This window comes from Amblyraja radiata, chromosome 35 (genome assembly GCF_010909765.2).
Source record: "Amblyraja radiata isolate CabotCenter1 chromosome 35, sAmbRad1.1.pri, whole genome shotgun sequence".
Classification (NCBI taxonomy): domain Eukaryota; kingdom Metazoa; phylum Chordata; class Chondrichthyes; order Rajiformes; family Rajidae; genus Amblyraja; species Amblyraja radiata.
Window position 1 is genome coordinate 3,722,044 of NC_045990.1, and position 14,006 is coordinate 3,736,049.

At 43.8% G+C, this 14,006-nt stretch overlaps 1 protein-coding gene across 3 annotated transcripts in view; it reads left to right on the plus strand.

The window, feature by feature from the left end:
• Positions 1-14,006, plus strand: part of LOC116991941 (DENN domain-containing protein 1B-like) — a 33,137-nt gene that overhangs the window by 4,051 nt on the left and 15,080 nt on the right. The window contains exons 2-10 of one of the 3 annotated variants that reach the window (XM_033050943.1): positions 1,142-1,206; positions 4,905-4,948; positions 6,503-6,552; positions 6,986-7,105; positions 7,859-7,928; positions 10,376-10,456; positions 11,385-11,459; positions 12,553-12,606; positions 13,745-13,855. In XM_033050943.1, the coding sequence (XP_032906834.1) occupies positions 1,142-1,206; positions 4,905-4,948; positions 6,503-6,552; positions 6,986-7,105; positions 7,859-7,928; positions 10,376-10,456; positions 11,385-11,459; positions 12,553-12,606; positions 13,745-13,855 (670 nt within the window). Of the gene's footprint in view, positions 1-1,141; positions 1,207-4,904; positions 4,949-6,502; positions 6,553-6,985; positions 7,106-7,858; positions 7,929-10,375; positions 10,457-11,350; positions 11,460-12,552; positions 12,607-13,744; positions 13,856-14,006 lie in introns of those variants that run through there. The other 2 variants (XM_033050945.1, XM_033050946.1) reach the window with 2 other exon arrangements.

The following is a 14,006-nucleotide window of genomic DNA, read 5'->3' on the forward strand; positions in this document are numbered from 1 at the left end:
ACAATGGTGCAGCTTTGCTTGATACCAACTGCACCATAACTGAGTCCAAAGTGGCTCCTCTTGGCTAAGATAATGGTTTGCATATAAGGGTAGGTGGTAACATAACCCTGCAGCATAGAGGCAAGAAGGAAATTGAGAAAGCTCAGCTAAGATAGCAAAGCTCAGTTAATCACCCAGCTATCACTGTTTGACAGGCACACTCTCAAAGCTGTGTGTAAGTTTGAACCCATCATAAATCACTGATAATAAGAGAGAGTTGAGAAACAGATTCACCAATCTAAAGGATAAACAGAAAGTTGATGTAGTGGTTCGGTGACTGGAGTTTTAAAGGAGGGGACTATGAGGGTTGTTTCTAAGAGGGTGGAAATACTCCCTAAAGAGCATTCAATGGTCCTGACCACGGGGGAAAATGGAGGAGGACTGACTAAACTTTGTGGCTTTCACCACAGTGATGAATGCCGTGGTGGATGTTTTGTGTTAAATTTTTATTGTGTGTTCTTTTTTATTGTACCGTTGCTGGCAAGTTCATTTCACTGCACTTCATTGTGTATGTGACGAATAAATCTGACTATTGACTATTGACCATGCTTCCAGCAGCAGAGGCACAAGAGCGGACAGAGTGGGAGGAGCTGGGTTGAAAGAAAGCAGAAGGGATTTATTGGAAAGCCAAGACTTACTTAATTTTTTAATTTGCACTATGGTGCAGTATGCAAACCGGTTACTATCAACTAGAGAGAATTCCTGAAATACTATCAACCTCATTGGTGACCCTCTGACTATCCTTGATCGGACTTTGCTGGCTTTACTTTGCACTAAACGCTATTCCCTCATCATGTATTTGTACACTATGAATGGCTCGATAGTAATCATGTATTGTCTTTCCGCTGACTGGTTAGCACGCAACAAAACCTTTTCACTCTACCTCGGTACACGTGGCAATAAACTAAACTAAAGCCTATATGAACATGTGTGTCTATATGTTAAAGTATCTCCTAGGTACATGAAAAATAGTCAAGAAACTATGTTATTGTGGAGTTGGGAGTTTCTGCCCAGTTTTAGGTAGTACTTCAGGAAAGGGAATAAACCCTTTCCAATGAAACTACAAATTAATAATGTTCTATTTCCTTTTCTTTATTTTCAGAGAGAACCCTGATAGGACATTTGAATGGTTTATCGAAGCCTTGTGTCCTAAATCAACAGATGTTGGTAAGTGTAGAAAATATTTACCTGAAGGAAGAATAAAAAGGTTGTTCTCAAGTTGATTCTTGAATATATTCATGAGCTAGATAGCAACCACTTGATCTTACAGGGTCCATCTTCACAAAGTTTCTCTGTCTCTGAACTGTTTCATACATTAGAGCAGGATGTGGCCTCTCAGAACTACAATCAGACTCTGGGATCCAGTGGGTCTTTGCATCAACTCTATTTTCTTGCCTTTGATCCAGTGAAACAATGTATGTAACGGACATAGATCTATTAAGTCTGAAGAAGGGTCTCGACCCGAAACGTCACTCCAGAGATGCTGCATGTCCCGCTGACTTACTCCAGCTTTTTGTGTCTATCTTCAGTGTAAACCAGCATCTGTAGTTCCTTCTTGTAGGTCTATTGTTCATTGTTTTGAAAGCTCCAATTGCCTATGAGAGAGTGTTACAGATTTTTCACTATCTTCCTTGTGTATATATGATCCTGCCATTAGCCGTGCAAGATGAGACTGGTCCTGACAGGAGAACTACGATAGGTGATTCAGTAGTTTCAAATTTAAGATATAGTTCCTATTTCTATACATCTCACTAGAGGATATAGTTTCTGTGTTGACTCTACTGAACCCTTTTTCTCATTTTGAAACATCAGAATGGAACCATCCTTCAGTTTTCTAAACCCGAGGGAATACAAAGTATAATTTAACCCCTTTGATATCATTCTGGAGTGAATGCACCGAGTGGCAGACTGGGTCTAAAAAATATTGGTTGCCAGAAGACAAAGGGGGCCCACAAACAACTACAATGCTATCATTTAACAGGGGCCCACTTGCCATCACTTGCTATCACTTCACTAGGGGCCCACTTGCCATCGGGCAAGCTGACACCCTGGCCAGTCCGCCACTGAATGCACGCACTCCAAGGGCAGGTGATGGGGCAGGTAGTGTGGAGGAAGCCTGCAGAGGGACTTAGACAGGTCTGGAAAGTGGCTAAAGAAGGGCAAATGTAACACGGCACAGCAATGTGTGCGGTCATGCACTTTGCTAGTAGGAATAAGGTAGGGAGAAGATTCAGAAATCCAGCATAGAGGGGGCATCTTGCTCTATGACGCTATAAATCATTTGGAAGTAAATTAATGCCTGAGGAACAGGGCTAAGGGTGCACTCAAAGAGGAGAAAGTTGGAATTCAAATCAACTATGCTGCCATCAAAATCAAGGGTAAACTTGCACTTAATTTATTTGTAGGCATCGTATGGATTTTGCAAAGTTCTATTTGGCAAATCATCAGTAAAGTAAAACTCCATGGGATCTGAGGGAAAGTGAAATTTGGAATACAACTCGGCTCAGGGGCCTGCAGTCTTCAATATTCAGAAGACCAGATTACCAAAGATGGGCACAAAATGCTGGAGTAACTCAGCAGGACAGGCTGCATCTCTGGAGAGAAGGAATGGGTGACGTTTAAAGTCCTGAAACGTCACCAATTTCTGTTATCCAGAGATGCCAGCATCTGCAGTTCCTTCCTACACAGCACATTGCCAACTCAATTTAAGATTTCATCATAATTTAACTGTCTGAAGCCAGATTGAACAATGACAATCCCAAGGTGACGGCAACAATTTGGGGCAGCTTAGATACTACAATGTATAGGCGTAATACTCAGGCACAGTGGAATTGGTGATATATATCTAGTATTTCAGTGCAGTCTCCCATCCAGATACTAACCAAGCCTTGAATCTATTTCATCTGAGATCAGTTAGGATCAGACGATCAGACTGTAACATCACTAGACGGGCTCAAAACACAACATATTTTAAAAACATGGGTCCTGTAGATAAGTAGAATAGACCAAATATACTGCTGCTGCTGTTAACCAAGTGCCACAGGAAATGGGTTTCCGCTGTCTCAGGTCTCTTTTAAATCTGGTTGTCAAAAAATGTATGACTTTTTAAAAAAGTCACTGAACATGATGTCCTTTTGACAAAAGTGATGGCAAAACCCTCAAAGTTATAGCTCCCTGACAGCATTACAGTTCACCCTAATGCAATTGACTAAGTGTTTTATCATTAATGTTTTATTATTATTAATGTTTAGTGTTTTCTGAGTCATTCGTAACTGTCACTGTATGTCATGTTGTTACTTGTGGGAGGAGCACCAAGGCAAATTCCTTGTATGTGAATACTTGGCCAATAAACGTACTTACTTACTAAGGAGGTGCGAGCATTGCTGAACACTGTGCTGGAACGTGTGGGTGCGTGAACAGGACCTATTTGGCACCGATGCATATTCTGGTCACATTTCTGGCAACCCTCTCACAATAATGAAGAACTCCCACTCTGTGGTGCCCGAATTCCAACTCTGGGGTGATGGGCAGAGATTGAGGGAAGAGAGGAGTAAAAACAAAAAGGCACTAAGGCAAGGGAGCGTGACTTCAAGATTTGGAGTGGGCCACAAAGACCGACTCATTTCTGCAAATCTGAAGTTTTTTTTCTTAAAGTCGTGCTGAAGCCACAGGTTTCCTGTTGAGTTCCTCAGTAGAACAGCATATGGGCAAGACAAGGCCCTGCAGATAACAGAGACCGGCTCCCAGCATGGTGACGTGATCACTGGAGCAGGTTCCATGGATTTTCAGGGAGTGGATTGCAATGCGATGTGTGGAGCAGACATTTTATATGAGAAAAATAAACTGAATCACGTTCCAGTTAGTGATCAACCTCATGTTGCGTTAAACCATATCCGGTCTGCTCGGAAGCAGGCCCAAGCCTCTGCTGGTTTCATGCAGGGATTTATGACTAACATCTACAACCATGTGTGGAGTTCCCCCCCCCCCCCCCCCCCCCCTCCCCCTCCTTCTCCTAAAAGAACTGAGATATATTGCTACTAGATGTAGTAACTTCTTATAATGAAACCATCCATCTGAAGAAGGGTCTTGACCCGAAACGTCACCCATTCCTTCTATCCAGAGATGCTGCCTGTCCCACTGACTTACTCCAAACATTTTGTGGCTAGCATCAGCTTATGGTGCTCAAGAGGAATAGAACATAGTACAGTACAGCACAGGGACTGCCTACTGATCCTGAGCACAAGACTGACTGAAAATAGTCACAAAATGCTGGAGTAACTCAGTGGGTCAGGCAGCATCGCTGGAGAGAACTAATGGGTGATGTTTCCTTCAAACTGAGAGTCAGGGAAAAGGGAAATAAGAGATATAGACAGTGACAGAGAGAGAGAGAGAGAGAGAGAGCAAATGAATGGAAGATATGCAAAAATGTAACCATGATTAAGGAAAGGTGGATTTCACAATGGTCCATTGTTGGTTGTGGGCTAGATGATAATGAGTTATCCAGACCACGAAACTATAAGGTGTTATACAGACATTGAAACCTGACTGATATCTGCCAGGATAAACTGGTTATCAATATATTTATGTTCTCAGGCTTGGAAGAGTTGTTAATTTTATATCCCAACAAACATTTACAAGGAATGGTTTCAACCACAAACTGTTGACATGAGCACAGTTTCTGCATTTGGTCAAGGTGACCAACTTTCATCTCAACTGCTGCATTATCCTCTAGCATGCCTTGCAATAAAAGATCCACAGGTGCTCTCAGAAAGTCAGTACATGAACCGGTAGATCAGAGAGGGACCACGGGCATAGCGTACATGTTGACTGAGGAGACTGGTTGATGGTTCTGTCATCCCTTGCAGATCCTGCAGTGCTGAAACAATATCCTGAGGATTACAATGACCAGGTAAGCTGCATCTTCTATCTGGCTCTGTGGTTCATAGATCCTCATTGATGGTTGTGAACTGGTTAGTGATTGAGATCTGGCCACGTTCAGGCACGAGTGGGTATTGAAGGATTCTGCTTCTCAATTTACCAACACAAAAACAGGTTATCCACTGCAAGTGATCTATCCATCTGCACATGCTCCATTTAACCTGCCTCCCATTATCTGTCAACTAGTACTATATTCCTGTCAGATGCTGCAATCCAGTTTCAACTATTTACCTCAACTCTTCTTTTTGAAGCACATTCCACATTCTTACCACTCACTGTGTTCATAAGTTATAGGAGCAGAATATGGCCATTAGGCACATGATGTCTACTCCACCATTCAATCATAGCTGATCTATCTTTCGCCCTCAACCCCATTCTCCTACCTTCTCCCCATAACCCCTGACACCCACACTAATCAAGAATCTGTCGATCTCTGCCTTAAAAATATCCATTGACTTGGCCTCCACAGCCTTTTGTGACTGAATTCCATAGATTCGCCACCCTCTGTCTCAAGAGATTCCTCCTAATCTACTTCCTAATGGTAAATACATTTTTCACAACTTCCCGATGGATTTTGAATGAATGAATACGTTTATTGGCCAAGTATTCACATACAAGGAATTTCCCTTGGTGCTCTGTCCACAGGTGCCTTCATTTATATTTATAGCCAAACATTTTGGAATTTCCCACAGAAATATCTCCACATGAACTCTGTCAATAAACTGCTACCTAATCTTAAAGACTCAGGTTACCTCTCAAAATTCATTTTTTTCCCCCCAGTGAAATTAACCCAGTGACGCATTCATGATTTTTACTTTGAACTCTGATTAAATGATGGGAGTTATATTTAAGTGTGTGCATTTACACTCGTTTGTGGAATGATTATTTGGATCACAATAATGGTCAATGTTTCAATGGTTCTTTACTGTCACCTCCCACAACCACAAATGCGCAGTCGCCAGAATTTGGAGCCTTTAAATACAAACTGAATGCAAAACCTTTTTTTAATTAATTTGTGAATGAATCTCTTTGTCAGGTTTACACTAGAAAAATTACAATTTCTCCCAACTGCAACTATCCAATGCTGAGTTTATACCTGCCGACTCCGATTAGAAACCGCCCTTCCGAACCTCCCCATCACTTTGCACAACCAACAAATTGCAAATTAAAGGGATGAATCTCAGTTTCCAATGGCATAGATAACCCTGCACAGGCAACAAACTCCTGCACAATCCATAGGAAGAATTGGAATCAAGCACAAGTCTTTTCTAACTACATGTCTCAATGATGCACTAGTCAGTTTTGCCCACTAGGGTCAACAGTGGCCCTTAATAAGATATCCCACCTATCATTGTAGATCGAGTCTGAAGAAGGGCCTCGACCCGAAACGTCACCCATTCCTTCTCTCCAGAGATGCTGCCCGTCCCACTGAGTTTTTTGTGTCTATCTTCGGTTTAGACCAGCATCTGCAGTTTCTTCCTCAGCAATAACTTCAACATCTAAATGCCTATTTCTCATTTCACAGGAATCTTTACAGAGCCTGCCGAAGTTCTGCTTCCCGTTTGACATGGAAAGGTAAGAATCTATCCATGGCTTTCGGAGTGAATGCCTGTTGTTGACTAGGGGGAGCTCAGACGAAGTCAGCTTGAAAGGCTGGGTCCCAATAAATGCCTGGAGGTAGCAAAGATTTGGCATACTCATGATTGACGTAGTGTCTTTCTAACTCTGCTGCAAGCAAACTTATAATGACTTAGCTAGAAGGCAGGCACTGGTGAAGTGAGTGTGGAAGTAAATACTGGTGTAAAGTGGGTGGTTCAGGCAGTTTGTGCGACTTGTTTCATTCTGCATCTAACTTGGGCAAATTAAGAATATTTGATATCAACATTTGAAACATGTTTTATTCATCTTCACGAAAACCTCTGCAGAATAGCTTATTGAATTACAGTTGCTCTGGTTTACCAAGTTGACCTTTGATGACTGAACTACAAATTCTGCTTGTGTTTGGCAGGGAGTGGGAAAGTTCCACCGTCCAGCAATTCACATTCGTGCTGACAGATATAGACGGCTATCAGCGGTTTGGTTTTTGCCGCTTGACCAGCGGATCGAATACCTGCATCTGCATCCTCAGGTAGGATGGGAAGATACACCCAGAACTTCAATTATTTCTTCAAACAAACCTTGTTTAATTCAGAGATACAACATGGAAATGGGCCCTTCAGCCCACGGCAACTATCAATTACCCTTTCACACTAGTTCTACATTATCGCACTTTCCCATCTACTTCCTACACATTAGTAACTCAGTGGGACAGGCAGCATCTCTGGAGAGAAGGAATAGGTGACTTTTCGGGTTGAGCAGTCTGAAGAAGGCTCTCAACCCGAAATGTCACCCATTCCTACTCTCCAGAGTTGCTGCCTGTCCCGCTGAGTTACTCCAGCATTTTACATCTATCTTCCCTTCACACACGGGGCAATTTACAGAGGTCAATCAACCTACAAACCCACACATCTCTGGAACGTGGGAGAAAACCCACGGGATCACAGTGAAAACATGCAAACTCCACACCGATAGCACCCGAGGTCAGGATCGAACCTGGGTCACTGACACTGATGAGGTATCAGCCGCCCCTGTGGTTCCCCCAAAAACATTTCTAGAAAATAGCAAAACATATATTTAATTGTCTTCTTCTCCAATAACTGCTCTTCACACCTCCACCTGTTGGTGAGACTCCACAATACCAATGATCCTGCCCCAAAAAACCCTCCAGAGATGCTGCCTGTCCCGCTGAGTTAATCCAGCATTTTGTGTCTACCCCTGACATCACATGTTCATTTCTTTATATATCAGCATTTTCTTTCCATTGTTTTTATTTGTCTTCTAGTTTCCTGCCCTGGTTTGAAGTTTTCTACAAACTCCTAAACAATATAGCTGACTACTTGGCAAAGGGGCAGGTAAATATTACAGTACTATATTAATCATGGTTCCAAACATGAGTAAATGTCATCCTATAACATGCATCTGCAGCCTGATATAGATACATTTTTACAAAAAGTTTGTAAAATTAGATTGATTTTACAGATCTCATTACTTACCATGGGCCAATAAAGTGCGCCATCAAATTCTCCAGGCAGGAACAATGCAAGTTAGACGCAGAGTAAACTCCCTCTACAATGCATATTGTAACACTCTCCCGACAAGAACAGCAGGAGTAACAGAGTTCAGGTATCTCTTTACTATCCTGTCAAACATACTTGGGTACAGCATGTTCAAAAGGGAACTGCAGATGCTGGAATATCGAAGGTACACATAATTGCTGGGGAAACTCAGCGGGTGCAGCAGCATCTATGGAGCGAAGGAAATAGGCAACGTTTCGGGCCGAAACCCTTCTTCAGACTCTGGGTACTTGGGTACAGCACTGGTCACATAAGGAGTGTATGTTCCTTGATATTGTCCCAGCTCACACTCCCTGGGCAAGAATTACACTTCTTGCAGGGTCTCAACCCAAAGCGTCACCCATTCCTTCTCTCCAGAGATGCTGCCTGTCCCGCTGAGTTACTCCAGCATTTTGTGTCTATCTTTGATTTAAACCAGCATCTGCAGTTCTTTCCTGTACAAGATCCTACACTTGTTGAGTCAATTGGAAGCACCTGCATCTAGTAAGTGTGAAATTACTGCAATGTAGAGTGTGGTAAATGTGGAGCAGGATGGAGAGAGAGAGAAAATCTCTTATCCAGTTACTTTTGTTGGTAAGAAAGAGGAGAAAATGAGCTTTTGCAACCAAAATAGAGAACACATTGTGATACTGTCAGGCTAGTAACTGTGTACAGAAAGGTCAACAGGCTTGAAGAAGATGCTATAATATCCTGAGATGGTGGTTGCCTAACTCTAAAGAGAAGCTATTCTGGTTACATCTTGCCCACATGTAAACTCCCTCCCTGACCAGGCCTATGTCAGCTGGAACTGTCTAGTTCATGACGATTTTTATATCTCAGGAGGAAAGCCCCCACAACAGCATGACCATTAGCTATGTACTGTCCACTGATGCAAGTTCACAAGTTATAGGAGTAGAATTAGGCCATTCGGCCCATTGAGTCTACTCCTCCATTCAATCATGGCTGATCTCAGCCTCCCATTTTCCTGCCTTCTCCCCATAACCCTTGACACCCGTTCTAATCACGAATTTGACTATCTCTACCTTAAAAATATCCACTAACAGCCTCCACAGCCCTCTGTGGCAGAGTCCCACAGATTAACCACTCTCTGACTAAAGAAGTTCCTCCTCATCTCCTTTCTAAAAGAGCGCCCTTTAATTCTGAGCCTATAAACCTCTGGTCCTAGACTCTCCCACCAGTAGAAACAACCTTTCCACATCCATTCTATCTTTGTCTTTCATTATTCTGTAAGTTACAATGAGGTCCCCGCTCAACCTTCTAAACTCATGTGCATACCAAGAGGCAACCTTGAAACCTAAACTTAAACCTATGTTGGCACTGAAACTATTTAGTTCATTTGGTTTGATCCCGACCTCGGGTGCTGTCTGTACGGAGTTTGTTTGTTCTCCCCGTGACCACGTGTGTTTTCCCCAGGTGTTCTTGTTTCCTCCCATACACCAAAGATGTGTGGGTTTGTAGGTTAATTGGCTTTGGTAAAATTGTCCCTATCGCGTAGGATGCTGTTGGTGGACAGGGATCGTTGGTCAACGCAGACTCAGTGGGCCGAAGGGCCTGTTTCTCAGCTGTGTCTCTAAAGTCTAAAGTAAAGTCTGAGCTGATCCTCCTCTGCCAGAATTGCCCAGCAGATCCTGACTCCAGGATCCATTCCAACATGACTTAAACCATCCTGGAGAATGTCCTTCATCCCATTCCATACATTGCAGAGGGATTTCATTCAGATTCCACTCCTCTACTTCCTTACCTTTATCCTAGCCACAGGCCCTCTGGTGGTGAGATGAATTACTGCAGAGTTGAGCTTAAAATCAGAACAATAATAGTATTAAACAGTGGAGCAGACCAGAACCTTACTCCTCCACTTCATTTCTATGCTTGTGTGCAAAGGAATTTGAGATGTCTTTTAGCCTGCTTTGCATTTGGAACATCAAGTAATAGAGTACAAGACGGATTTAAGGGCTTTCAGGCATCAGTTTGCATTGTTTGAGTGGGTCGGTATTTCAAATACATAGAATATATGAGGTTTCAGCGGGGAAAACCCACTTGATCACTGCGAGATGTATAAACTCTCTATAGACAGCACCCGTCATCAGGATGGAAGCTGGGTCTCTGGCACTGTAGGGCAGCAACTCTACTGCTGTGTTGCCATGCCGTGTTTAGGGGCTTGCTTCTTGTATAGACTGTATAACCCCACTTGGCTTGAATTGTGATATGCCTTTTTGTTGCTGCAGGACGTCGAGATGAAAGAGCTCCTGAGGGTTCTGTACACTCAGCCACCACCCCAGTCAGGCTCTCCACTCAATCTTGAATTTGTAAGTTAAAATGAATAAAGCTGCATTGATCCCATTTGGCTGATTCATCCCTCTCACAGCCTCCGAGTATCCAAAATGTTTTGTGTCCAATAACACATACATGCCCAATTTATGCTCCCAGACAATTCCCAAGAAGTAAACGGATCACCAAGGGCACATTGAATTTGCAAGATTAACTTGCCCAACATAGATGATAAATCCCGGATGGTAAGCACACCTGAAATAGGGTGAAAGACATTTGGACAGGTACATGGATAGTTAAAGGTTTAGTGTGATATGTGCCAAATACACTCAAGTTCGCCAAGCTCGTCGATATTTGGAAAAAACCCACGCAGGTCAGGGGGAGAACGTACAGATAGGACCCGTAGTCAGGATCGAATCCGGGTCTCTGGTGCAGTAAGGCAGCAAATCTACCGCTGCACCACCGCGCTGCCCTAAAAGATGTCTACATCCCATGAACATTGTGGCCATGGGATCTTGTGCATCTGCCTGAGAGAGCACTTGTCTGATCATCACACCTAAATCAGCACAACACGCTCCTGCAGGATCGACACAAAAAGCTGGAGTAACTCAGCGGGGCAGGCAGCATCTCTGGAGAGAAGGAATGTGTGACCCTTCTTCAGACCCGAAACGTCACCCATTCTTTCTCTTCAGAGATGCTGCCTGTCCCGCTGAGTTACTCCAGCTTTTTGTGTCTATCTACAGTTTAAACCAGCATCTGCAGTTCCTTCTTACATACTCCTGCGGGATTATATGCTGAAGTCTCTGGAGTTTGCTTGAATGGACAACTGATTCAAACAGTGCCACCTACTGAGTCATTGCTGGGAACAAGAAAGGAAAAATATTTCAAAGTACAAAAATGTTAAAATGTAAGGTTGTAATGTGATATTTCAGAATGAACAATAATCCCACGATACTGTCTCACAAGGCCCAACAGCTGGGAGTTACGACGGAACGATCTCTGAAAGATGTGACGAGGAATATCAGTAGTGGTATGCCACTGGTGAGTCGGGCAAAACCCGATGACCAACACCACTGTACTGGCACTGACCAGATTAACCCAATAACTAAATGTGTCTAACCCCACACTTGCATGCTGACTAAATTAACTAGCAACCTGTGCCACTACTGGCTGCAGACTAACCTATTCTTTAACTGCAATGTGAATAGATTGTTACCCAACCTTTATCAGCAAGTGTTAGCACCTAGTACAAGTAGTGTGCAGGATGTTTATGCTGCAATTAGGCCTTTATAATCCTAAACGTGGATTCTTGCTGACTGTAGAAATCACCTGGAGATGTGTTGGAAGGAACTACAGATGCTGCTTTGCACTGAAGATAGACACAAAATGCTGGAGTAACTCAGCGGGACAGGCAGCATCTCTGGAGAGAAGGAATGGGTGACGTTTCGGGTCGAGACCCTTCTTCAGACTGAGCTCGACCGGAAACGTCACCCATTCCATCTCTCCAGAGATGCTGCCTGACCCGCTGAGTTACTCCAGCATTTCGTGTCTATTCGCTGATGAAGACTACTTGTTGTGGTCTGAAGTAGGGTCCAGACCCCAAACATCACCGATCCATTTTCTCCAGAGATGCTGCCTGACCCGCTGAGTTACTCCTCCAGAACTTTGTGCCTATCTTTGGCATAAACCAGCATCTGCAGTTCCTTGCTATTACTACTTGCTATTACTGCTGTAAGTTGATAGATGCAGAGGTCCCTTTGAGCAGACCAATGCACCTAGTGAGTGATCAGCCTTGCACGGCTTAACATCCCCCCCTTGAGGAAATAAAGGAGACAGAGGTAATAGAGGAAGAGAAAATTATAAGAAAAGGGAGAGGAAATGAGAGGGGTTGGGTAAAAAGGGAAAGGATAGGAGAATGAAAGAAATGCACCAACATTTTTATTAACAATAACAAAACTTTGATCATTTCAATCTTGTTGCTTTCCATCTCTGTTCATCACCTTGATGTCAACCTTGTCATGGTTGGAGGATGAGCCTTCTAGTGTTGATTCATTTTCAGTGTAATCACTGGCGTAAGAAGTGACTCTGCAATCTGCAATCTATATAATGATGTTTTATCTCCTCTTTCCCCCAGGTTTCTTATTTTATTGCCCCCGACGTCAACAGCTTGCCGACAATACCAGAGAGTGTGAGTTATTACTGTGTGTGTGTGTGTGTGGGGACTGAGGGGAGGAGGGCAGGAGTGCTGCTTCAAGACTGGTTGGTCGATCCATGCTAACACCTTGTGGGCAGGCTGGCCATTTTAGTTAGTCCAAGTTTAGCAACTGATTTGTCAGCTGATTTACATCAGTGAGACCAAGCGTAGGTTGGGCGATCGTTTCGCCGAACACCTCCGCTCAGTCCGCAATAACATACCTGACCTCCCGGTGGCTCAGCACTTCAACTCCCCCTCCCATTCCCAATCCGACCTCTCTGTCCTGGGTCTCCTCCATTGCCAGAGTGAGCAACAGCGGAAATTGGAGGAACAGCACCTCATATTCCGTCTGGGGTCCTTGCGTCCTTATGGCATTAACATTGAATTCTCCCAATTTGGCTAGCCCGTGCTGTCTCCTCCCCTTCCTTAACCCTCTAGCTGTCTCCTCCCACCCTCCCATCCGCCCGCCCTCGGGCTCCTCCTCCTCCTCCCCTTTTCCTTCTTTCTTTCCCCACCCCCCATCAGTCTGAAGAAGGGTTTCGGCCCGAAACGTCGCCTATTTCCTTCGCTCCATAGATGCTGCTGCACCCGCTGAGTTTCCCCAGCAATTTTGTGTACCTTAGCAAATACCTGATTTACTGATTTGGGTCTTTCTTTCTTTCTCCCCCTACCCCACTGAAGGAACTTGTAACCAATTACTGATTCGCTGTCACCTCTATCACTTTGCTCCCCCTCTCCCTGCGGGGGTTTCACCGGGTGCTTCTGTTCTCTCCCACGCTCAGGAGACATACAGGATTGTATGCTAATTAGCTTGGCATAAATGTAAATTGTCTCTAGTGTGTGTAGGATAGTGTTAAGGTGTGCAGATCGCTGGGCAGCATGAACTCAATGGGCCAAAGGGCCTGTTTCCACTCTGTATCTCTAAACTAAACTAAATATTGGGATTCAACGATGTAGCACTGAGGGAGGAGGATTTTGTCAGTTGAAATTGTAGTGAGAAAAGGGGTGGATGATGTGGGGGGGAAAGGTTCATTCCAACACTGAGAAATGATTCCACGCATGGTCGACGGCAATTGTATTATTAACATTTTGTATATGTTTGCACTGTGTGTAAACTTTCTGTGTGTTACAGAGAAACCTGACAGAATACGTGGTTGCTGTTGATGTGAACAGCATGCTGCATCTCTTCGCCAGCATGCTGCATGAGAGACGCATTATCATCACTAGCAGTAAACTGAGTACGGTATGTGCCGGGCGCAGTGGGGTGGGAAGCAAGCCCAGTGTAGTGTAGTTTGTCCCGTGGACCGAGGTACAGAGAAAAGCTTTGCTTGCATGTTAACCAGTCGGCGAAAATGCAATACATGATTACGTTCAGACCAACTTTTTTCACACAG